We start from the raw sequence: 19,437 nt of genomic DNA, 5'->3' as shown, positions 1-19,437 counted from the left end.
AACCCTTTTCCTATCTTTTTGCTTATGTTACGCATTTTCAAACATTTGAAGTTTCAAAAGCTGTTATCTCAAAAATTTCAAATAGCAACATGCGTTTCATTACAAACCACATTGTAGCCCTTAAAATTAGCTACAATTTTTGTATTGAATGTTTTTTTATATCTTTATTGGTTAAGAGCTGTAGCGAAATTAGTGTATTTTATGTTTTATTAAATGGTATTCAAAGTGTTTGCTGTTGTAAATGTACACGTCTAGGTCTCAATTAAAACTAATTATGTTTAAAAAAATAAAATACTACCCAAATTGTTAAACTTGGAAGATTAATAAAGGAAAGAACACAACTGCAAATATTCTTACTTATTTTACAATTCTAAAGTTCTAATAGTGCTTTGGATGAATACTGTGTTTAAATGCTACTTGCAAATTAAAAAAAAATCACCAAGAAATCAATGAGCGTGTGCGTGAAACTGGTCACGTTTAATCAGATAAAACAAATTATAAGGAACTTACTGGACCTGTACGAGAGGAGAATGCACCTGCGGTAGTAAAATAGCAATACCACAATAGTGGAGAAGAAGTACTACGTGTCTACAAACAGAGTTGGTGTTTGCATGGAACAAAATGGAAGGCACTTTAAGCATTTGTAGAATTCAATGAGCCCAGCAGTCAAACAAATTTTTCATTCAAAGCACTATTAGAGCTATAGAATTGTAAAATAACTAAGAATATTTGCAGTTGTGTTCTTTCCTTTATTTATCTTCAAAGTTTAACAATTTGGGTAGTATTTTATTTTTTAAACGTAATTAGTTTTAATTAAGACCTAGACGTGTACATTTACAACAGAAAATACTTTGAATACCATTTAATAAAACATTAAAATACACTAATTTTGCTACAGATCTTTAACCAATAAAGATACCAAAAAACATTAAATACAAAAATTGTAGCTAATTTTAAGGGCTACAATGTGGTTTGTAATGAAACCCATGTTGCCATTTGAAATATTTTATATAACAGCTTTTGAAACTTCAAAAAGTTTTAAAATGCGTAACATTAGTAAAAAGATAGGAAAAGTGTTGAAACCAGAGTTTTTTGAAAGCTCATTTAGCAAATAGAGTGTTATCAAAATTTGAACCCCCCACGAAATTCCACCTCTTTGCAGTGAAAAGTGGTTCAATGGTCTATTTTTGTACGTTTTTGGACACCCTGTAAATAGGAATAAAAATAATTTAAAACTTTTTCCACTAAAATGCTTAGGACTTTTAAAATGAGGTATAACACGACCCCCCTTTAAGTTTGAAAATTTCCCAAAAACCACCCCCACCTCCCAAAATCTGTCCTTTGGGGTGCTTTTTTGGGTTTGAAAATAACTTAGCTGAACTCCTCGGGGTCAAAATAGGGGGTTCCAGGTGCAATTAGGTTTCCATTTGCTTTCATATTGCAGCTATAGAAGCTGGCCGGGTGGTCTGAGACACCCTGTATTTCTACAATCATACTATGTTTCTTTCTTTGACAAATCCGATAAATATTCAGCCTATTTTAGTTTACATAAAATAAATTAAACCACATTACATTTTAGCGAATTTCCCATATAGGGAATAAGCTATTACCGTAGGAGCTATTACCGTAAGTCTCATGGTAAGACCTAGACCCGGGACCGATTTTCTTTTTCGTTTTAAGGTCTCTCTAGAGCCCAAAAACACCCTCTGTTAAAATTCTTATATATATTTTATACTTGTGTCCGTTAGCGCGATAAATCAAGCAAAAACCATCCGATTTTGATTAAATTTGGTATAAATGTGTAAACCTACGTTTATTCGAACGAGTTCGCGAACCAGTATAATCGGACCATGGAAACCATGGGGACCATCGGTTTATGGGGGTTTAATGGGATACAAATAGATTTTTCCAATTTTTACCCTTAAAACATCAAATTTCATAATTTCTCTCCAAAAACTCTTGTAGAGCTTAAAAAAATATTTTTTTATATTGAAGCGTTGTTTTATGCCTAACTGTTACGGAGATAGTTCAAGAAATTGTAAATTTAAAAATCCCATGTTATTCTTATGGAGAATAAATAAACTGTTGTGGTTGGTTTGTTTATCGATATATTTTAATCCAATTTGGCAATTCTGTTATTTCATACTAAGCTATCGACATTTCAATAAAAAACACACCTCAATACCATCCCTGTAGCAGCAAACCTAATTACTCACTAAAATTAATGTTATTTCAATAACAAATAGATTTTAAGGGAATATTTTAGTAGAAATCCAGCCAAGTAAATGTCAATCCACTTAGTCTGCAGGTTTGCTGCGGCGGGGTATTTAATTATATTTCAATAATTAATATTCATGCGATAAGAATTTAGGCCTGTTTTATGTCTAATTTTAACAATTAAAAGTTGTAATTACCTGTTCTAGTTGACATATACGACCAAACATAACACAAGCAGGCGGGAAACTGATACGACATATCTCATATGTGATCTCATGAATCAGATAAGGTTGCGTGTTTTTTAGTCAGTTCAAAACCTAATTTCCGATGTTTACATTACAGGTGACCTTAATGTCGTGCAAAAAATGTTGACCTTAAAGATAACGGATGGGGTTGCTATACATGTATTAATAGCGGAAACATATTACAGAGAAACATATTGGCTATTACCTTTAGTCCACTGGTTCCAAATCTTTTTATTTATATTATGTTTTATTTCAGGATCCGCTTTAATGTTATTTATAATTATTAAAATTACTATTATTTTTATTATCATCGTAGTTGTTCATGCGTTCTATTGAGAAAAGCACTTCTACGATGTTTACTCCAAATCACTTGTATTTCAGAAATGCAATTAGCAGATTTTTAGAAATTTGAGTTTAGCAATAACGACACTGTAAACCTGGATTGAATGATAACAAGTTTAACTGCAGGTATTTTTCTCCCAAATCCTATTTCCGGTTTATGTACGAAATACATCAAAGTAGAGAATGTCCTGTTACACGAAAACAGGAATCGTTAAATGTTATTGTAGAACGTTAAAAGAAATATTCTCCTTCAAACTTTTATGTTATTAAAAAAATTACAAAAAATGTACAATTAAATTGTTCCCATAACTGGTTGGGAGCCTATGTAACATGGGAGCGTATACATGATTTGAGCAGTGTATTTAAAGACCCAAAATATTCAATTCCGAAACCTTATCCCGTTTCGACGCATGGGTAGAGCAACTTATAAATATTAATAGAATTAAAAAACCAGAATTGACGGCTTGAACTTGAGTTTATACGGTTAAAGGTCGATTCATACATGTCAGTTATGGCACGTTAAATGATTGTTTTTATGTTTTAAGTACAGTTTGTAACAATCAATATGGATGATGAAAAATTGATAGAATATTGTGTTTTAGTAATAATTTTTGCAAGAAAATGTTACTCATTATGTTACTTTTCCTTGTTTCGAAAGATCAGAGCTAACTGTACCTCCAGGAGGATTAAAGCTTACGGAGGAAAACAACCGTACATTTAAATGTCCGTGTTATTCTGATGGAGAAAAATTAAACTGTTGTAGTTGGCTTGTTTAAAGATACATTTAGATCAAATTTATTTATTTCATACTATACTGTTAATATTTTACAAAAAACACGCTCCCCTTCTCTGTAGCAGCAAAACTAAGTACTCCTTAAATATACTCTAGAGAAATGATTGTGCAAATCCAATCAGACAAATGGAATTCACAGTCTGCAGGTTTGAAGCGGGGATATTTTTTACTTGTCGCGATGGAAAATGTTCGCAATAATTCTTTAAATAAACTTACCATCACCAAAACATAACCTTAAAAGAACTTTTGATAAGTTTTCTTTACCGCAATCCTTATAATAATTAAATATTGTATTTCACATACACTATCCTACGTCTATGGCTAAGAGATGGCTTTGCTATTCTCTCCAGTTAAGGAATATCGCGATATCTTATTTGCTATATCTTTGCAATTAGTGCAAAGTGATAACCACAACTAGCTATGAGATTAACCTATCAGTGTTTTCACTTATGCGTTCTGCTAACAAAACTTATTGCCATAAATATATTAAAATTGTTGGCGTAAAATATTCAACAATATTACTAAAGGCAGTCGATAGCTGCTTTCATAAAAGGGGGAATTGTAAGTTGAAATATACAACGGATACCATTTTCACAGAATAAATTTTTACAAAGCTCTAAACATACTAAAATATTCTGTACAGTCTATTTGACACGTTTTCAAACTAGCTAAATCGATGAGCTCATGAGGAATATTAAACCATGCCGAATATCGAGACTGAATCAAAATTATAAAGAAGTAAAGTATAATAATTTATCTATATTAAGGACATTATTATTTCTTTCTCAATGTTATCGGGAGAATGTAAAAGCATGTTTAAATAGCTTTATTGATTTCAAAGATCATGAATGTTTATAACAAAATAGGATGAATTAATTTTAAATAAAATTAATTGCTTAGTTTGCATATTAACTATAAATTGATACCAAGAACTACTAAAACTTGTATTTTACCATACTTTCCCGAGGTAACTTATTACCAGTAATTGTGCAACTACCACCGGGTTGGCCTGCCCATTTACTCACCGGTTTAAATGTAATACCATTCAGTATAGGAGTAAATAGTAAGTAGTAAAAAGTATTTAATTTCAAAAATGACGTACTGATCACAGGACAGATTTGAATAATAGTAGAGTGTAATATGATTACTAAAATATTTAAAACAAGTCATATGCATGCTAAGTAGGGTACATAAAATTATTAATTAAAACACTTTTAAATGCTATTACCATTGACTACATATACCTACAGGTATATATGGTATTGTATAGTAGGTTAGGTTAGGTTAGGTTATTACTAATTGTATAAGAGTATTATTAAGAGTACTATGAGTAAGGCTATTACTCTTTTAGCGAATTTCCCATATAGGGAATAAACTATTACCGTAGTACTCATGGTAAGACCTGGACCCAGGACCGATTTACTTTTTTGTTTAGAAGTTCCTAGAGGCCAAAATCACCATCCGTTCAAATTCATATATATATATATAATATTTATATATGTGTCCATTAGCATGATAACTCAAGCAAAAATGATCGGATTTTGATCAAATTTGGTACAAACGTGTAAACCTACATTTATTTGAACAAGTTCACAAACCAGCATCATCGGATTATGGGAACGGGGGTTATATGGGGGTCAAAAGGGGGGTTTCCCATTTTTAACCGTAAAACATTAAATTTTGCAATTTTTTCGAACAATTCTGTAGAGCTTAAAAACAAATAATTTAATATAAGTGTTATCATGCGCCTAATGGTTACAGAAAAAAATGCAATTTTAAAATTCCCATGTTATTCATATGGAGAATAAAAAACTATTGTAATTTGCCTGTTTACGATCATATTTTGGTCAAATTTGGAAAATACATTTATTTAATACTATAAACTATTAACATTTCACAAAAAAAAAACACTTTATTAACCTCACTGTTGCAGCAAACTTAAGTACTCGTTAAACCAATGCTATTTAGATAGGGAATAAAAATGTGTTATTTTTAAGGAGATATTTGATTGTAAATCAGGCGAATGGAAATTCGCTTAGTCTGCTGGTTTGCTGCGGTGGGGGTATTTATTTTAGTCATTGTTGATAATATGCTATTACAGTAATATGATAAATCTAAAATTTGCATTTTCCATGCATCACTAGACTTACTGTCCATCATTATAAATGACATCCCGCAAAAAAGGCACACAGTTTGTCCCGTCGAAGATGAAAATGTAAACTTGTCCCATTTCGCGTCACTCACATTTGTCTACGCCAGAACTAATGACAAGGTTCCAAAAGATAAGATTTAACTTTCATATCAGCAGTTTTGCCAACATTGGAGTGGACGTTTGCAAATACTGTAATTAATTTTTATTTCACCCCCTTTTATAGTAGTATGGAGAAAGTATTGTTTTCGTCAAAATTTTCAAGTATGAGTTTTGGATCATATATCCGTTTTGGATCCCCCTGAACCCAAAAAATTGGTTTTCGAAGTGATGAGTGTGTGTATGTGTAGGGCCTACTACAGACTACACCTGTGGTACGATTTTGATTACATTTGGTATGTGGGTAGTGATCTATGGTATCTTAAGATGGGTTTTAATGTTTATTTTGATTTTTAGTTGCCATTTTCCCATTATAACTCATAAAATAAACAAAAGATCAGATTTTCACAAAAACTGCTAAAACGATCTCGATACAAAATTTTACTCTATGGCCATTTTAACTCTAGATAAATTTTATAATTCTAAATTATTTAAAGATTAACGTTATTGCAATCGTTGTGATTTTACACATAAAACATCAAATTACTACCTCCGCTTTTGCCATTTTAAGGGTTGTTTATAAGTGGGTTATTTATAAGGATTGTTGACAAGCCAATGGGAGACAGTATGTATCAGTTTGCTGATACTGTTTAATTACAACAATTTAAAGAATTTTTTTTTAATTGCATCATTAAGTATTCATGATTCACAACCTTTAGTTTATCATATTTCACTAACTGAGAACCTAAATAGAATATTGCATCTTGCATGTTTCCATCAATTACAATTTAAGAGGGAATAGAACAATAGTAGTAGGAAACTTTAAGAAGAGGATTATTCACTATATTCTTGAGGTCAAATCGGCTACAATAGCTGGTCCATATGGATAAGATGTCTAAAACAGTATCCAAAATACCTAGGCATTAATTGTGCCAACTGACCTGTGTCAGGTAGTCGGGGTCTGAATATCGCCAACTACTCCAGGGAGCCACCCGATACGTTCCTCAACTGAGAAAAGTGGAGGCCCTCTTTGACTACAGTGTAGGTTGGGTTAGGTTAAGTTAGGTTAGGTTATGCTAGGTTAGGTAGGGTTAGGGTAAGATAGGTTAGGATGACACGTAAACAAGGACATCCCTTCTATTGGTACCTCACCCCTACCTGGCTTGGGCTTGGCGCAACTAAGGAACATTCTTTGCGACTCTTTTAGGGCTTGGTGCAATTAAAGAACTCTTTGGCACAGTTAATGCAAGGCCATATTCTACTGAAACTCCTGTGTTAAACCTAAGCTCTTTTAAAGATTATACAACGCAAAATATTACCTTAAGTCTCTGCTTGGATGAGTCAACTTCATAAGACGAATGACACAGAAACACATGTAGAAATGTTGTGAGAAAAGGTAGAAAAAAATACGACATTATAATTTTCCTGTGTCCCGTGAATCAAATTGCAACTGAGGGTAAACGAACCTTTATCTTGTAAGACTTGCTCAACGTACGCCGTGGCACTGCACACAGAAACTACTGGGTAAATCAACAGAAGATATCTTTCTACAACAAACTAAACCAGACTATGGGATTACAACTGTGTGTTCGTGGATTATATAGACAAAATTAAAGTATGACAACATTTATAATGTTGGTATGATGCCGTCTGTTAAAAAACTCATTATGGATTGCAAACTAAAGGCGTTCCATCATGAAGTACAATATCGCCAAGGATTCTAATTTTAAAAGTACACTAACTTTACAATAGACTTTGTGATAAATGTACCCTGGGAACCACTGACCACAGATGCAATCGGTCACACCCCAAAAAGGACTGTCGGCGCAATCATATACTGTGGGGTGGGAATAATCCCTGACCATCGGTGCAATAGGTGCAATCGGGTACCCACCAAAAAGGACTGTCGGTGCAATCGTTTACTATGCTGTAGGACTAATCCCTGACCATCGGTGAAATCCGGTACCATACCGAAAATGACTGTCGTTGTAGTCGCATACTGTGGGGTGGGACTAATCCCTGACCATCGGTGCAATCAGGTACCCACCAAAAAGGACTGTTGGTGCAATCGTTTATTATGCTGTAGGACTAATCCCTGACCATCGGTGCAATCAGGTACCCAACCCCCAAAAGGACTGCAATCTTTTACTGTGGAGTAGGACTAATCCCTGACCATCGGCGCAATCGGGTACCCCCTAAAAATGACTGTTGGTGTAATCGCATACTGTGGGGTGGGAATAATCCCTGACCATCGGTGCAATCGGTGCAATCAGGTACCCACCTAAAATGACTGTCGGTGCAATCGTTTACTATAATGTATGACTAATCCCTGACCATCGGTGCAATCGGGTACCCCCCAAAAAGGACTGTCGGTGCAATCGCATACTGTGGGGTGGGACTAATCACTGACCATCGGTGCAATCGGGCAACTCCCCTCGTTTGAATTTTGAATCTAGTCTAGTTTTACTCGTTTTTACACTCGACACACACACTACATACGGTGGTAGGATTGCGATGAAAGTATTTCTAATGCTATATTTTTCAAATAAGGTTTTCTTTAGGTTTATAGTAAAAGACTCGCCTTTGACTCGCTGGGGGCTAAGCCCTCAGACACCTTTTTTATTTGAGACGCCATGGGAATGTGCCTCAGGGTACAGGATGTTGTCCGGGAAAGTTTTCTGCGTCAAAAACTGATGATAACTTGGCAGCTGTAAAGTATGTCATAGAGGGGTTGTTTGCGGTGAATATCTAAAGGTCTTGACATGTTGGAGTTCCGATGTGGGTTTGGCGCTTTAATGGTTGAAATTTGCTAAGCCATTAACTATAAACCCGTCTTAAGTTATAATAAAGTTATAATCTTAGGAGTTAGGGGGAGGTAACAATATTTGAAATAATCATAGGCCTAGGCCCTCTTCGAGGGTAGATAATCAGCGAACACGTTGTTGTGATCGAAACATGAAAAGTTATATTTGAAACGTAATAATATTGTTACTTGTCCCGTTTCCGCAAAGGGGGAGGGGTTAAAAGATGAGAGATGAACACAAATGGGGACTTTCAAAATGGTTGTAATTAAAAAAAAATCCGTTTCAGACCATCAAACCTACAAAAAGTCTAAATATCAGGAACGTATACATTTAGTTAAGGTCGATTCACACGTATCAGTTACGACACGTCACAGTTCAGTCACGTTACAGTCAACCAAAATATTCTTTAATGGATATTCTATTGCGTTATCTACACTCATCCGGCGCAGGTCCGGCAGTCGCTCTGTCGGCGTCCATCAGTCAATTTCAGATTTTTTTCCACCGATATTTTTGGACTGTTCGGACGCCTAACGGATGTTTTTTAGTTTAGAAAATAGTGTTTTTGTTATTTAAATGATTGTGTTTATATTTTAAGTAATGTTTGTAACAATCAACAAGACGGACAATGAAAATTTGATAGATTGTGTTTTAATTAAACATTTTTGACTATAACAACACTGTAAATAAAGTGACGGAAGAGTGACGGTACTTTCCTGTTAAGGGGAACATTCATTATTATCGATGATTTCTTTTCGATATATCGATCTTTTTGTTTTCGTTTACGATCGATGTTTTGTAATGTTGGATTAAGAAATGAAACTATTCTAAACTAACCTAACATAACTAACCAAACTTGCTGTAGGCTAAGTTACCGTTTCAAAATCCCGTTTAATAACAGAAAAGGCATATGGGAAATAGGCTACCAAACGGCATTTTGAAATGTTACAGCAAGTTTGGTTAGTTAGGTTAGTTTAGAACAGTTTTATTTCAATATAATTTTGTATTGTTTGTTGATACTGATTACTTAACAATTTATCCATCGTAGTTGACAGCTGATAAGTTTCGATTTTTTTATATCAATACATCGAATAAACAATAAAATATCGATATATCGAAAAGAAATCATCGATAATAATGAATGTTCCCTTTAACAGGAAAGTACCAGAGTGACTGAAACCAAATGACTGACAGTTTGACTGAGAAATTGCGGATGCAACTGTGACTGGACTGTAACGGAACTGAGACTGGGCTGATATGTGTGAATCGACCTAAACGTCAATTTTCTAAAGAGAGGATTTTGTAGGTGAGGAGGGCTTAAGATTGGGATTTGCCTCTATTTAACCTGTTCTAATGATTTACGACCAAGACAATGGTGGCTATTTTTAAAATCACAGAATCAATATTTTAAACGTATTTTATCTAGCTTTAATATTGGAAAACTCTGTATTTTATTGTCTTTTAGCGAATTTCCCATATAGGGAATAAGCTATTACCGTAGTACTCATGGTAAGGCCTGGACCCGGGACAGATTTTTTTTCGTTTTAAGGTCCCTAGAAGCCAAAACACCATCCGTTCAAATTTATATATATATATTTATATATGTGTCCGTTAGCGCGATAACTCGAGCAAAAACGATGCGATTTTGATGAAATTTGGTGCAAACGTGTAAACCTACGTTTATTCGAACGAGTTCGCGAACCAGCATGATCGGACCATGGGAACGGGGGTTTATGGGGGGTTTTATGGGGTAAAAATGGGGTTTTCCCACTTTTGACTCAAAAAACATAAAATTTTGCAATTTCTTTCCAAACTATTTTGTAGAGCTTAAAAAAACAAATAATTTAGTATATTGAAGCGTTATAATGCACCTAATGGTTACGGAGAAAATTTCAAAAAATTGTAAATTTAAAATTCCCATGTTATTCTTATGGAGAATAAGTAAACTGTTGTAGTTTGCTTGTTTATTAACATTTTTTGCCCAAATTTGGAAAATGTTTTTATTTCTTACTAACTATTAACATTTTACATAAAAAAAAAACACTTTTACCCTCCCTGTTGCAGCAAACCTAAGTATGTGTTAAACTGATTCGATTTAAATAGCAAAATAGGGAATAAATGTGATATTTTTAAGGAGACATTTTAGTGTAAATCCAATCAGGCAAATGGAAATTCGCTTAGTCTGCAGGTTTGCTGCTGCGGGGGTATTTAGAATTTAGATGGGTAAGACTTATTTATTCTTTGAATTTTCTCTCTAACCTTACTCGCAGAAACTTTTGTTTTGGCAATGTCCGTGTGATACTGAACTTCTGAATAGTTTGTCTATTCACCGCTAGGTGTGCTTACATGCACAGCAGTTCGCTAAGTCACCGAGAGGTGACCCTGCAGTCGACCTCATTAATACAATGTAGTTTTACTTTTACTTTTAAATAATTTAAATTCTATGGAGTATATAACAAACAAACGTGACTTTAAATTAGAGAAATACAAACTAAACAGTGAAAATAAAGCAAATCTGCTCGATTTAAAGTTGTTTTAGTTAACTAAAAAGCCTCTGAATACGTTTGGGAGCTCCAAGACTACACCCTTAACTGCAGATCTTGGTCAATAGACGTCATTACGTGAAGTTGAAGGAACTACTCTTTGAAAGGCCGAGATTCGTAACCCTTATTTGGGTTCGAAGATTGGCCTATAAGCTGTATCTAATATCATAGATGAAGTAATATAACAATAACAACTCTCCAACTTCTATTTGATTAGGATATCTATTTATTTACTCTTTCTCAGCTGTATCTCACGGAGGTCGGAGATCCGTGTAATTTTCTTAAAGAGCTGCACTGCAGGTAAAGAGGACTTACTAAATCTACATGTAATTTTTATCTACGGTATTTTATGAGCTATTTTATGTGTTACGCAATTTAATAGGACCTTAAGAGCAGTATGGTAGCCCTTTTAAATTGCATAACCGAATGTAGAAAAAAACTGATAACTCGGTTGTTTGTCATCCGATTTTAACAAACAAGGTCTCATTTGATTTGGATTTAAATTCTCTATCTTTTGGATCATGAAAACAATGTTCTTAGCATTTACGGTTTTCATTAAATTTGGCATTAAATATTTTAAATGATCGCCATGTTGAAACGGCTTGAGATATTGGAACGAAATTTTGTAAGCCCTTTTTACCTTCTTAACTACACATTTATACCAATTTTGAAATTTATATCTTGAAAATACCCAATGTGCATGGGTAACGGCAAACGGTTGAGTAAAGGCCGTATATATATACTACATTTTATGTTCGTCTTAGCTCAAGGAGCGAGTCCACAAAATATGTCCAGACAATTTGGAAACACCCTGTATAAACAATTACTATAAGTCATCTGATCAAGGATATAGGTTACCTGGCTTCGCGGACGATTATTTATTTTGACAAACCTAAATAGTGTTTGGCCTAAATACCTCTGCTATGTTAAATCGCAAAATTACTCTTAAATACAGTAATACCACATTAATGTAATTTAATAGTATTACATATTACAGTATGAAATATAACCATTTAAAAGTAGGATTAAGTACAAAAATTGAGTGACAATTTTGACTGTAGTTTTACAATCTCAAAGTCGAAGCCTAGATAAGTTGAATTGACTCTCTCAACACATGGTTGCATGATCACGGCGTTTTGTTATTTGAAGGCTCGATATCACGACATGATACTAACGTGTTTCAAAGTCACCAGATCAAATCAAACTATTGTGGGAAAGTAGTTTTAATTCTTGAATACGCTGCCACATAAGGTTCTGCCATTTTAAATATTTTCCTTCCCAATATCGGTAAAGCAGTTTAAAGCTCGTAACCGGCAGATTATGTTAGCCTACCTCTTGAATGTGATTTTGAAATCTCAAAATATTGTAATTTTATTTAATTACATAACTATATCCCTACCCAGAAAAAAATCACTGGTTTAATTCTGATTAAACGTGTCAAAACATAAGGAATACAACTAAATTAATACAAATTTTTAATTGAAACGGCATAACAAATATATCTACAAATTATAAGGTTTTAAATCTTTAAAAGGACGTTTACTGGCATGGTGAATGCAAATATTTGAATTTCCGTTTCCTTGATATATTCGCCTCATGCGATATAGCTTCAGATTGCAAATGCAACCCATATGAGCCATTGGATTAGTTTTAACTTACACTTATGTTTACACATTTTGTTCAATGCGTTTATCGAAACATGCCAAATAAATGACGTTATATTATTACAGAGACACGTTTTAAGGGTTTTAAACAAACGTGAGTAATACAAAAAATAGGATTTCAAACTATATTTAGTTTGTGAGATGTTTCAGATCGTTTATAGTGAACTTTAATTTGATCATAAAAAACCTCTTACCTGTAAATACTCTAAAATCTCTTTTGGCTTGTTTTTATAAATTGCAAGCAGTAGTGGATACATAGGGCTGCTGAGGAGTGACGTCACAAGAGCCATGTGGTGCTTAATTGACGGTTAAGCATCTGGTGGTAATGGTGCGTGACCTAGCACGTGGTGTGGTGGGTTACGGTATGGTGACGTCATGCTGACGTGTCAGACCTAGGGTGGATCGATATTTTCAAGGTTATTGTTGTGGTTTAAAAAAAAATCAGCATATCGGTAAAGGGATAAGTACCGATATGCTGATTTTTAATTCTTTATTGAAAAATCAAAATTTACATAAAAGGAATATAATTGTTTTGAAAACTTAAACCTAATACAGATCTAAGCTAAACTAAACATTTGGATCATAGAGTTAGGTCTACTACAGTAACAACAGTTGTCAAATTGTCATCCACACATGTCGCAAGCGAAACAGTGTTTGCATTGGTAAGAAGAGTAAATTACGATTTTTTATCCATGCATATTATACACTCAAAGTTTGCTTCTTTTATTGGAAACATAGTAGGAATTTTGTTAAATTTGAGAAATTAGCTATATATACGACATAAAACTGTTGGAGATAACTATTTGTACATGTTACCTTTGCAATGTTTGCGATATAATTTGTTGTTAATGAGATGTTGTCTTTAGCTAGTTCCACTACAGACTAATGAGAGACCCATCATACACATTCTTTTATGCTGTTTATGATTGCTATCTGGTATACAGCAAACATTCGCAATTGAAATATTTCCACTTTTGTCTTTGCATTTTATAAGATCGTCAAGTGAAAAGTTTGTTATTATGTACATATTACAAAAAGTGTTTGGATTTTTGGTTTGCAATGTTTCTGTGAGAAAACTTATTAAAAACCACTATTTTATTATGTCACCATTATAAACATAAATCCAGAACTAAACTAAAATATCACTTTAATCCTGCAAGGTGTATCAGCTATTTAACTGGTATGGAAAAGTAATGTACACAGTGTTTCTACTTCTTCGTGAACAGTTGGCGGTACATGCGGGCAGATCATTGTTCCACTAATTACAACCATGTGCCACATTTGCAACATAGGCCTAGTACCTTATATTTCTAAGACTTGTTTATTCATTCAAATCGTTATGTTTTTGAATGATTTTTTTAAAATAACAAACATTTGGTATATTGCACATTGCTTAATGTTAGACGTACAAACGATCAAGCTATAAAAAAACAAATTCCCCACTCTTTACCCTATAATTTACTATTTATTTAAAGCAAATGTTGACTCTCATTAAATACTCTTGGTTGTATTGTAATCCAACGTATTTCTGTTTATCGTTTGTCCTTTTGTGAAACTGTTTGAATGTTTTTTTATTGCTAGTTGTAGTACAGAAAACTATTCAATTTAACTAATTTCACTGTTAAATATGTTCAAATGTTAGGTAAGGCTTCTTTCACCGTCAACCAGTCTTTCTAATATATCCATCACTTCCTTGCTAAATATGGATCCTTTTTACACTGGATGATATTATATAAGCATCGGTGCATGACCTAGCACGTGACCTAGGACATGGTGTAGTGGGTTACGTCATGGTGACGTGTCAGAGCTAGGGTGGATCGATATTTTCAAGGTCGTTGTTTGGGTTTAAAAAAATCAGCATATCGGTAGTGGGATGAATACCGATATGCTGATTTTTTTTTTAAATTCTTTATTGAAAATTTAAAATACACACAATTGTAATTTGTAAACCCTTCACACCAATCGATACAATGGAAGTATCTCGTAATTTATTTATTGGTTCTTTCGTTTTGCTGTTGAGATTATTAAATGCGAATGGAGGTTCAAATAGAAATGGAAAGACAATTCCTGTATTTAAATCTAGGAATACTAGTTCCTTTATGATATATTCATTTTTGTTTCCTCGAAAAGCTTGAAATTCTACTACACAAGGTTTTTCTTGAATCTCTTCAACTCTGTCAGCGAAGGAAATCTTCCTCTCCATATCGTTTTAAGATAACAACTGGTTTCCACACCACGGTAGATCCCTTTTTTATAGATCAAGCCGTACAGTTGTCAGCGCGTTGGTGTATATTTAACGTGGGCACCTTCCCCCAGTAGGCCTACCCCACGTGATGTTCACATATTTGCTGTCCTGTTTACATCAGCCATCAGCTACAACTTATCTGTTGTTTCTTTTTTATTCCTTCTATTTTTCTCCGTCTTGTAAATTCATTACACCTTGAACATCACTCGTCTGTTCTGCTTCTGTTGAAATTGTTTCGTGGTTTTCCTTTGTCACTTGTTCCTCCGTTACACTGACAGAACTAGAACCATCTATCTTTTCTTCGTCAATGTTTTCCTTCTGTTCCAATGCGTTAACTTGTCTCCACATTTCCACCTCCTCAGGTATCCGGTTGAAAATCGATGTATCTACAGGTCCATGCAATATCTGAACGTCTGGTTGTTTTTCCATCGTTTCCTCAGAGGAATGAAATAGAGCGTTTTAATTAAAGCGAATACCTTTACATACCTTGTATTGTTTATAGAAAATTAGGCTTAAATTGTCTTGTTTTCAAAAGATGCATTTATTTTATATTTATATGTATTGCTATTATATTTATATTTTAATCACCTTAATGTTAAATTATTCATAAACTTTTATACAAAATTTTTATATTTATTTTGTGTATAAATGTGATTCAATGTTTAGATTTGTTGGCAACCTTTTGTCAACAGATGTGTTACAAATTATATGACAAGATGTGAAGGAAATGAGACGGAAATATTTGTAAACTGATTTAAAAGTTACTCTCATTGTTATTAATATTCTGTACGATTTATACAGGGTGACACAGAGGAACCGGACGTTTTTTAAACAGCTGCTCCCTTGTTGTCGCACGTGGTAGGAAGATTGAGGTTATGTCATTACCTTCAGTGAGTGTTGCCATTTTTGTTGAAATGGCTTAGTGGACATTAGACCATCACGTTTTCGCATACGATACTTTTGTCCATAATGGTAAATCCGTCGTCAAAACCCAGCTGAGATTTCGTTGACATTTTAATATTGAACGCCATGGAACGGTTCCAAGCCGAAATACGCTATTAAGATGGTTCGGGGTTCTGGGTACTGGTCCAGTCAGAATCCCTGTAACATTTATGAAAAACCTCTACACTCTCCCAAGGTTACAGTTAGGTGTGCGGTATCTCATTCCTATGTTATTGGGCCGTATTGTTTCGTGGAAAATGGTGTAACAGTGGCAGTGAACTCTCAACGCTATGTTCACATGTTGAACACAATTCTTCATCAAGAACTTTGCAGACGTCAAATAAACCGAAGAAGGGTTTATTTTCAACAGGACGGTGCTACAGCCCACACTGCAGACCTATTAATGAGAGTCTTGAGGCACATGTTTCTTAACAAGGTGATTTCTCGCTTTGGTGACATACCATGGCCGCCAAGGTAACCTGACTTGTCCAGCTGTGATTACTTCCTTTGGGGGCTTCTTAAGGAGCGTGTTTATGCTAAAAAAGCCACGCACTCTTGAGGATTTGAAGTTGGCAATCACAGAAGAGATCAATGGCATTGAACAAGACCTCCAGAACAGAGAGTTTCAGATGATTTTCAGACCAGAATGAACATTTGTAGAAAAGAATATGGCCGCCATATGCGTGACGCCATTTTCAAAAATTGACTGTTTGGTAACAAATGGCAAATGTTTACCTCACTATTTACAGTATTAAAACCATTTTATTCCTTTTAACTACTGTGTACTACGTATATAAAAATCGTCCGGTTCCTTTGTGTCACCCTGTATTTGACAAAACAAAAAAAATAGCATCACATATTTCAACGAACTTCTTAAATTATTTTAGTTCTAGTAGACCACTAGAATGTAAGTAATCGTTTTGATGTTCATTGTTCTTGCAATTACTGTATGGTCAACATTTTGGCCCAATTGCTTGAGGTAGATGCCAATTTGATAGTTTGCCGGTTATTATACAAAGTTCAAAACCTGCTTTAGCAAAAATCAGACATTGTGGTTTAAATTAAAGTTCTTTGGCGAAATTAATTAGGATAAGAATTATTCAAGCGTAAAGTATAATATTAAGGTAACAAAATTAAACTGTAAAAGGTATCCCAGATGCATATGTTATTTTAAAAGTTATGTCAGTTCCACATTTTATATAATATAGGCTAGGCCTAAATGTGCCTCTGAATGTTCAGCAAAGAAAATTCCAAAGCAAATTAAAACTGTTGTTCAAAATAGAAAATTCTATTTGAAGAAAAAATATAATGTTGGGCTCATTAAACTTTCGACGTATTGTGTCTACTTTACAGCCATCAAATTCTCCTCGCAAGTGTTTAAAAAGTTAGTACTTTCAGTTGATTTAAGAGACAAAGGTGTTAGTAAAAACGACAGACAACTCAGTATGTACAGTGTATAGATGGAAAAGTGAAAATATTGTTTTCCTTGAAGAGAGGCTTGCAAGAAGTACGACGGGATATTCCTAAGGCTGAGGGCTTTTTTTCTGAAGATGGAAGACAAACTTTATTCGTACGCTCTCACAGCCCCAAACTGCCAATAAATACGACAATAATGGGTAAATCAGTCCATAGGTATATATAGTCAATGATAATATGCACTCAAGGTTCAATATATAGAGATTCTATATATTGAAAATATATATATATATATATATATATATATATAATTAGGTTAGTAATTAAATAGGTAGTAGACATTATCTAAAATAATAATACACAGTATATCGATATATCATTCTTAGAGAATGTAATCAATTTTCACGGATGGAAAAAATCATCAAACACGAACATACGTTAAGCAATTTTGTATAACTATACTAAATGTTCCTATCATATAAATGGTTATGTAATTTTACATAATTATTATTTACATAATATAATTAATTATTACATTACATATTATAGTTAATTATCTTCATAACTGAAGGAACAGATGAGGAAAAACCGCGCATTTAGGGAAAGAACTTTTAACCGGTCCAAGACTTTGCCTTTGATTTGAGATTATGACCGTCAAAACATAATAGACGAAACTTTTACTTAGTAGCTTAATAAACCATTTCCTACGAAAATTAGATTTAACTAAATAGGCCTATATATCCTCAAAAATATCCCCTATTAGATTTACATAGAACAAATACAAAAAGCTGCAGTTTTTAATCTCTGGTGGGAAATGTATATTTGATAAATATTCACATTTTAAAAATATGCATAGGCCTATATCATAAAAAGGCTTCGTCCACATCCCTTTAAAATAAGAAGGAAAAAAACAGAAATCGGGCAGACAATTATTTATTCAGGTGACATAAAAAGCCCTAACCAATGTGTAATTATAGCGTTTGGGTTTTGGCATCGAGTCATATTATTGAAAGGTCATACCGCAAGGAAGCGGTTCTTTATATGCTTCTTTTGCTAACTGTTATCTACTTGCAACAATCAATCTTTGTCTCTCTCTCCCACTATCGTTCCATCTCTCTCTTCCCCATCGCCAGTTTCACGTCAAAGTATGAACGTGGGAGTGGGACTATCAGTTAGTTGTTTGAAGATAACAAACATATCGCAGGAAGTTGACAACGTTTACTGCAGACACGGAATGTGGAAATACAACTTTCCTAATGTCAATTTAAAATCAACAAATCCTAATTATTGTTTACAGATCTTTCACAAATGCATAATCATCAACTACTGGACACTGAATTAAATTAAAAATTGGAAGTAAGTATCAACACAACAACCTAACCTAAAATAAATTTCCATTTCAATTAATTTACTTACTCTTCATTACTGTCGTCATCCTTTTTCTTGTCGACTTGGACTTGACCACTGTCACCAAATAGCCACTTCATATTATCGCCGAAAGGTAAACAAAAACATAACCTCACTTAACAATAATTAGGTGAAGGCGCAGCGTCTGCACACTATAGTACCAACACACAAACTGCAAATGTAATGTACTGTTGTAACAGTAGGGCCAACCTAGCCCCTCTGCCTTCAGCTGTCTGCTATTGTTCTATTGTTTGGAAACAATGCCTTGTCAACTGCTTCGCTCTCTTGGCTTGAAAAGCGACCGTTAATTAAAGTTTCTTCAATTAGTTTTTATGTCAAATTTAAATGTATAGTTTTTATGTGTGGGCATGTGAATTTTTATGTACAGTAGGCTTTACTGTACCTAGATTGTTGTAACAGGATTAAATAAAACTTTGATGTACCTGATTGTTTAATTTTAATAAATTTATAGCGTGTTTCTGACATGAGTGACATGATTTTGAAACATAAATAGGCGACAAACTAAATAATATTTAGTAATTTTAAAATGTTGAAATAAAGGACTTAAGTTCAT

General features: G+C 33.8%; 1 protein-coding gene across 1 annotated transcript in view; it reads right to left on the bottom strand.

The window, feature by feature from the left end:
* LOC128998443 (solute carrier family 41 member 1) overlaps positions 1 to 19,021 on the bottom strand; it is an 82,337-nt gene extending 63,316 nt beyond the window's left edge. Inside the window, exon 1 of the mRNA XM_054424569.1 lies at positions 18,873 to 19,021. Coding sequence (XP_054280544.1) covers positions 18,873 to 18,943 — 71 coding nt within the window. The 5' untranslated portion in view covers positions 18,944 to 19,021. The remainder of the gene's footprint in view (positions 1 to 18,872) is intronic.
* Positions 19,022 to 19,437: the final 416 nt, after the last annotated feature.

This window comes from Macrosteles quadrilineatus, unplaced genomic scaffold (genome assembly GCF_028750875.1).
Source record: "Macrosteles quadrilineatus isolate MER2022 unplaced genomic scaffold, UCM_ALF_1.0 Scaffold_7__1_contigs__length_78375512, whole genome shotgun sequence".
NCBI classification, from domain to species: Eukaryota; Metazoa; Arthropoda; class Insecta; order Hemiptera; family Cicadellidae; genus Macrosteles; species Macrosteles quadrilineatus.
This window is presented reverse-complemented; position numbering and strand designations above follow the sequence as displayed.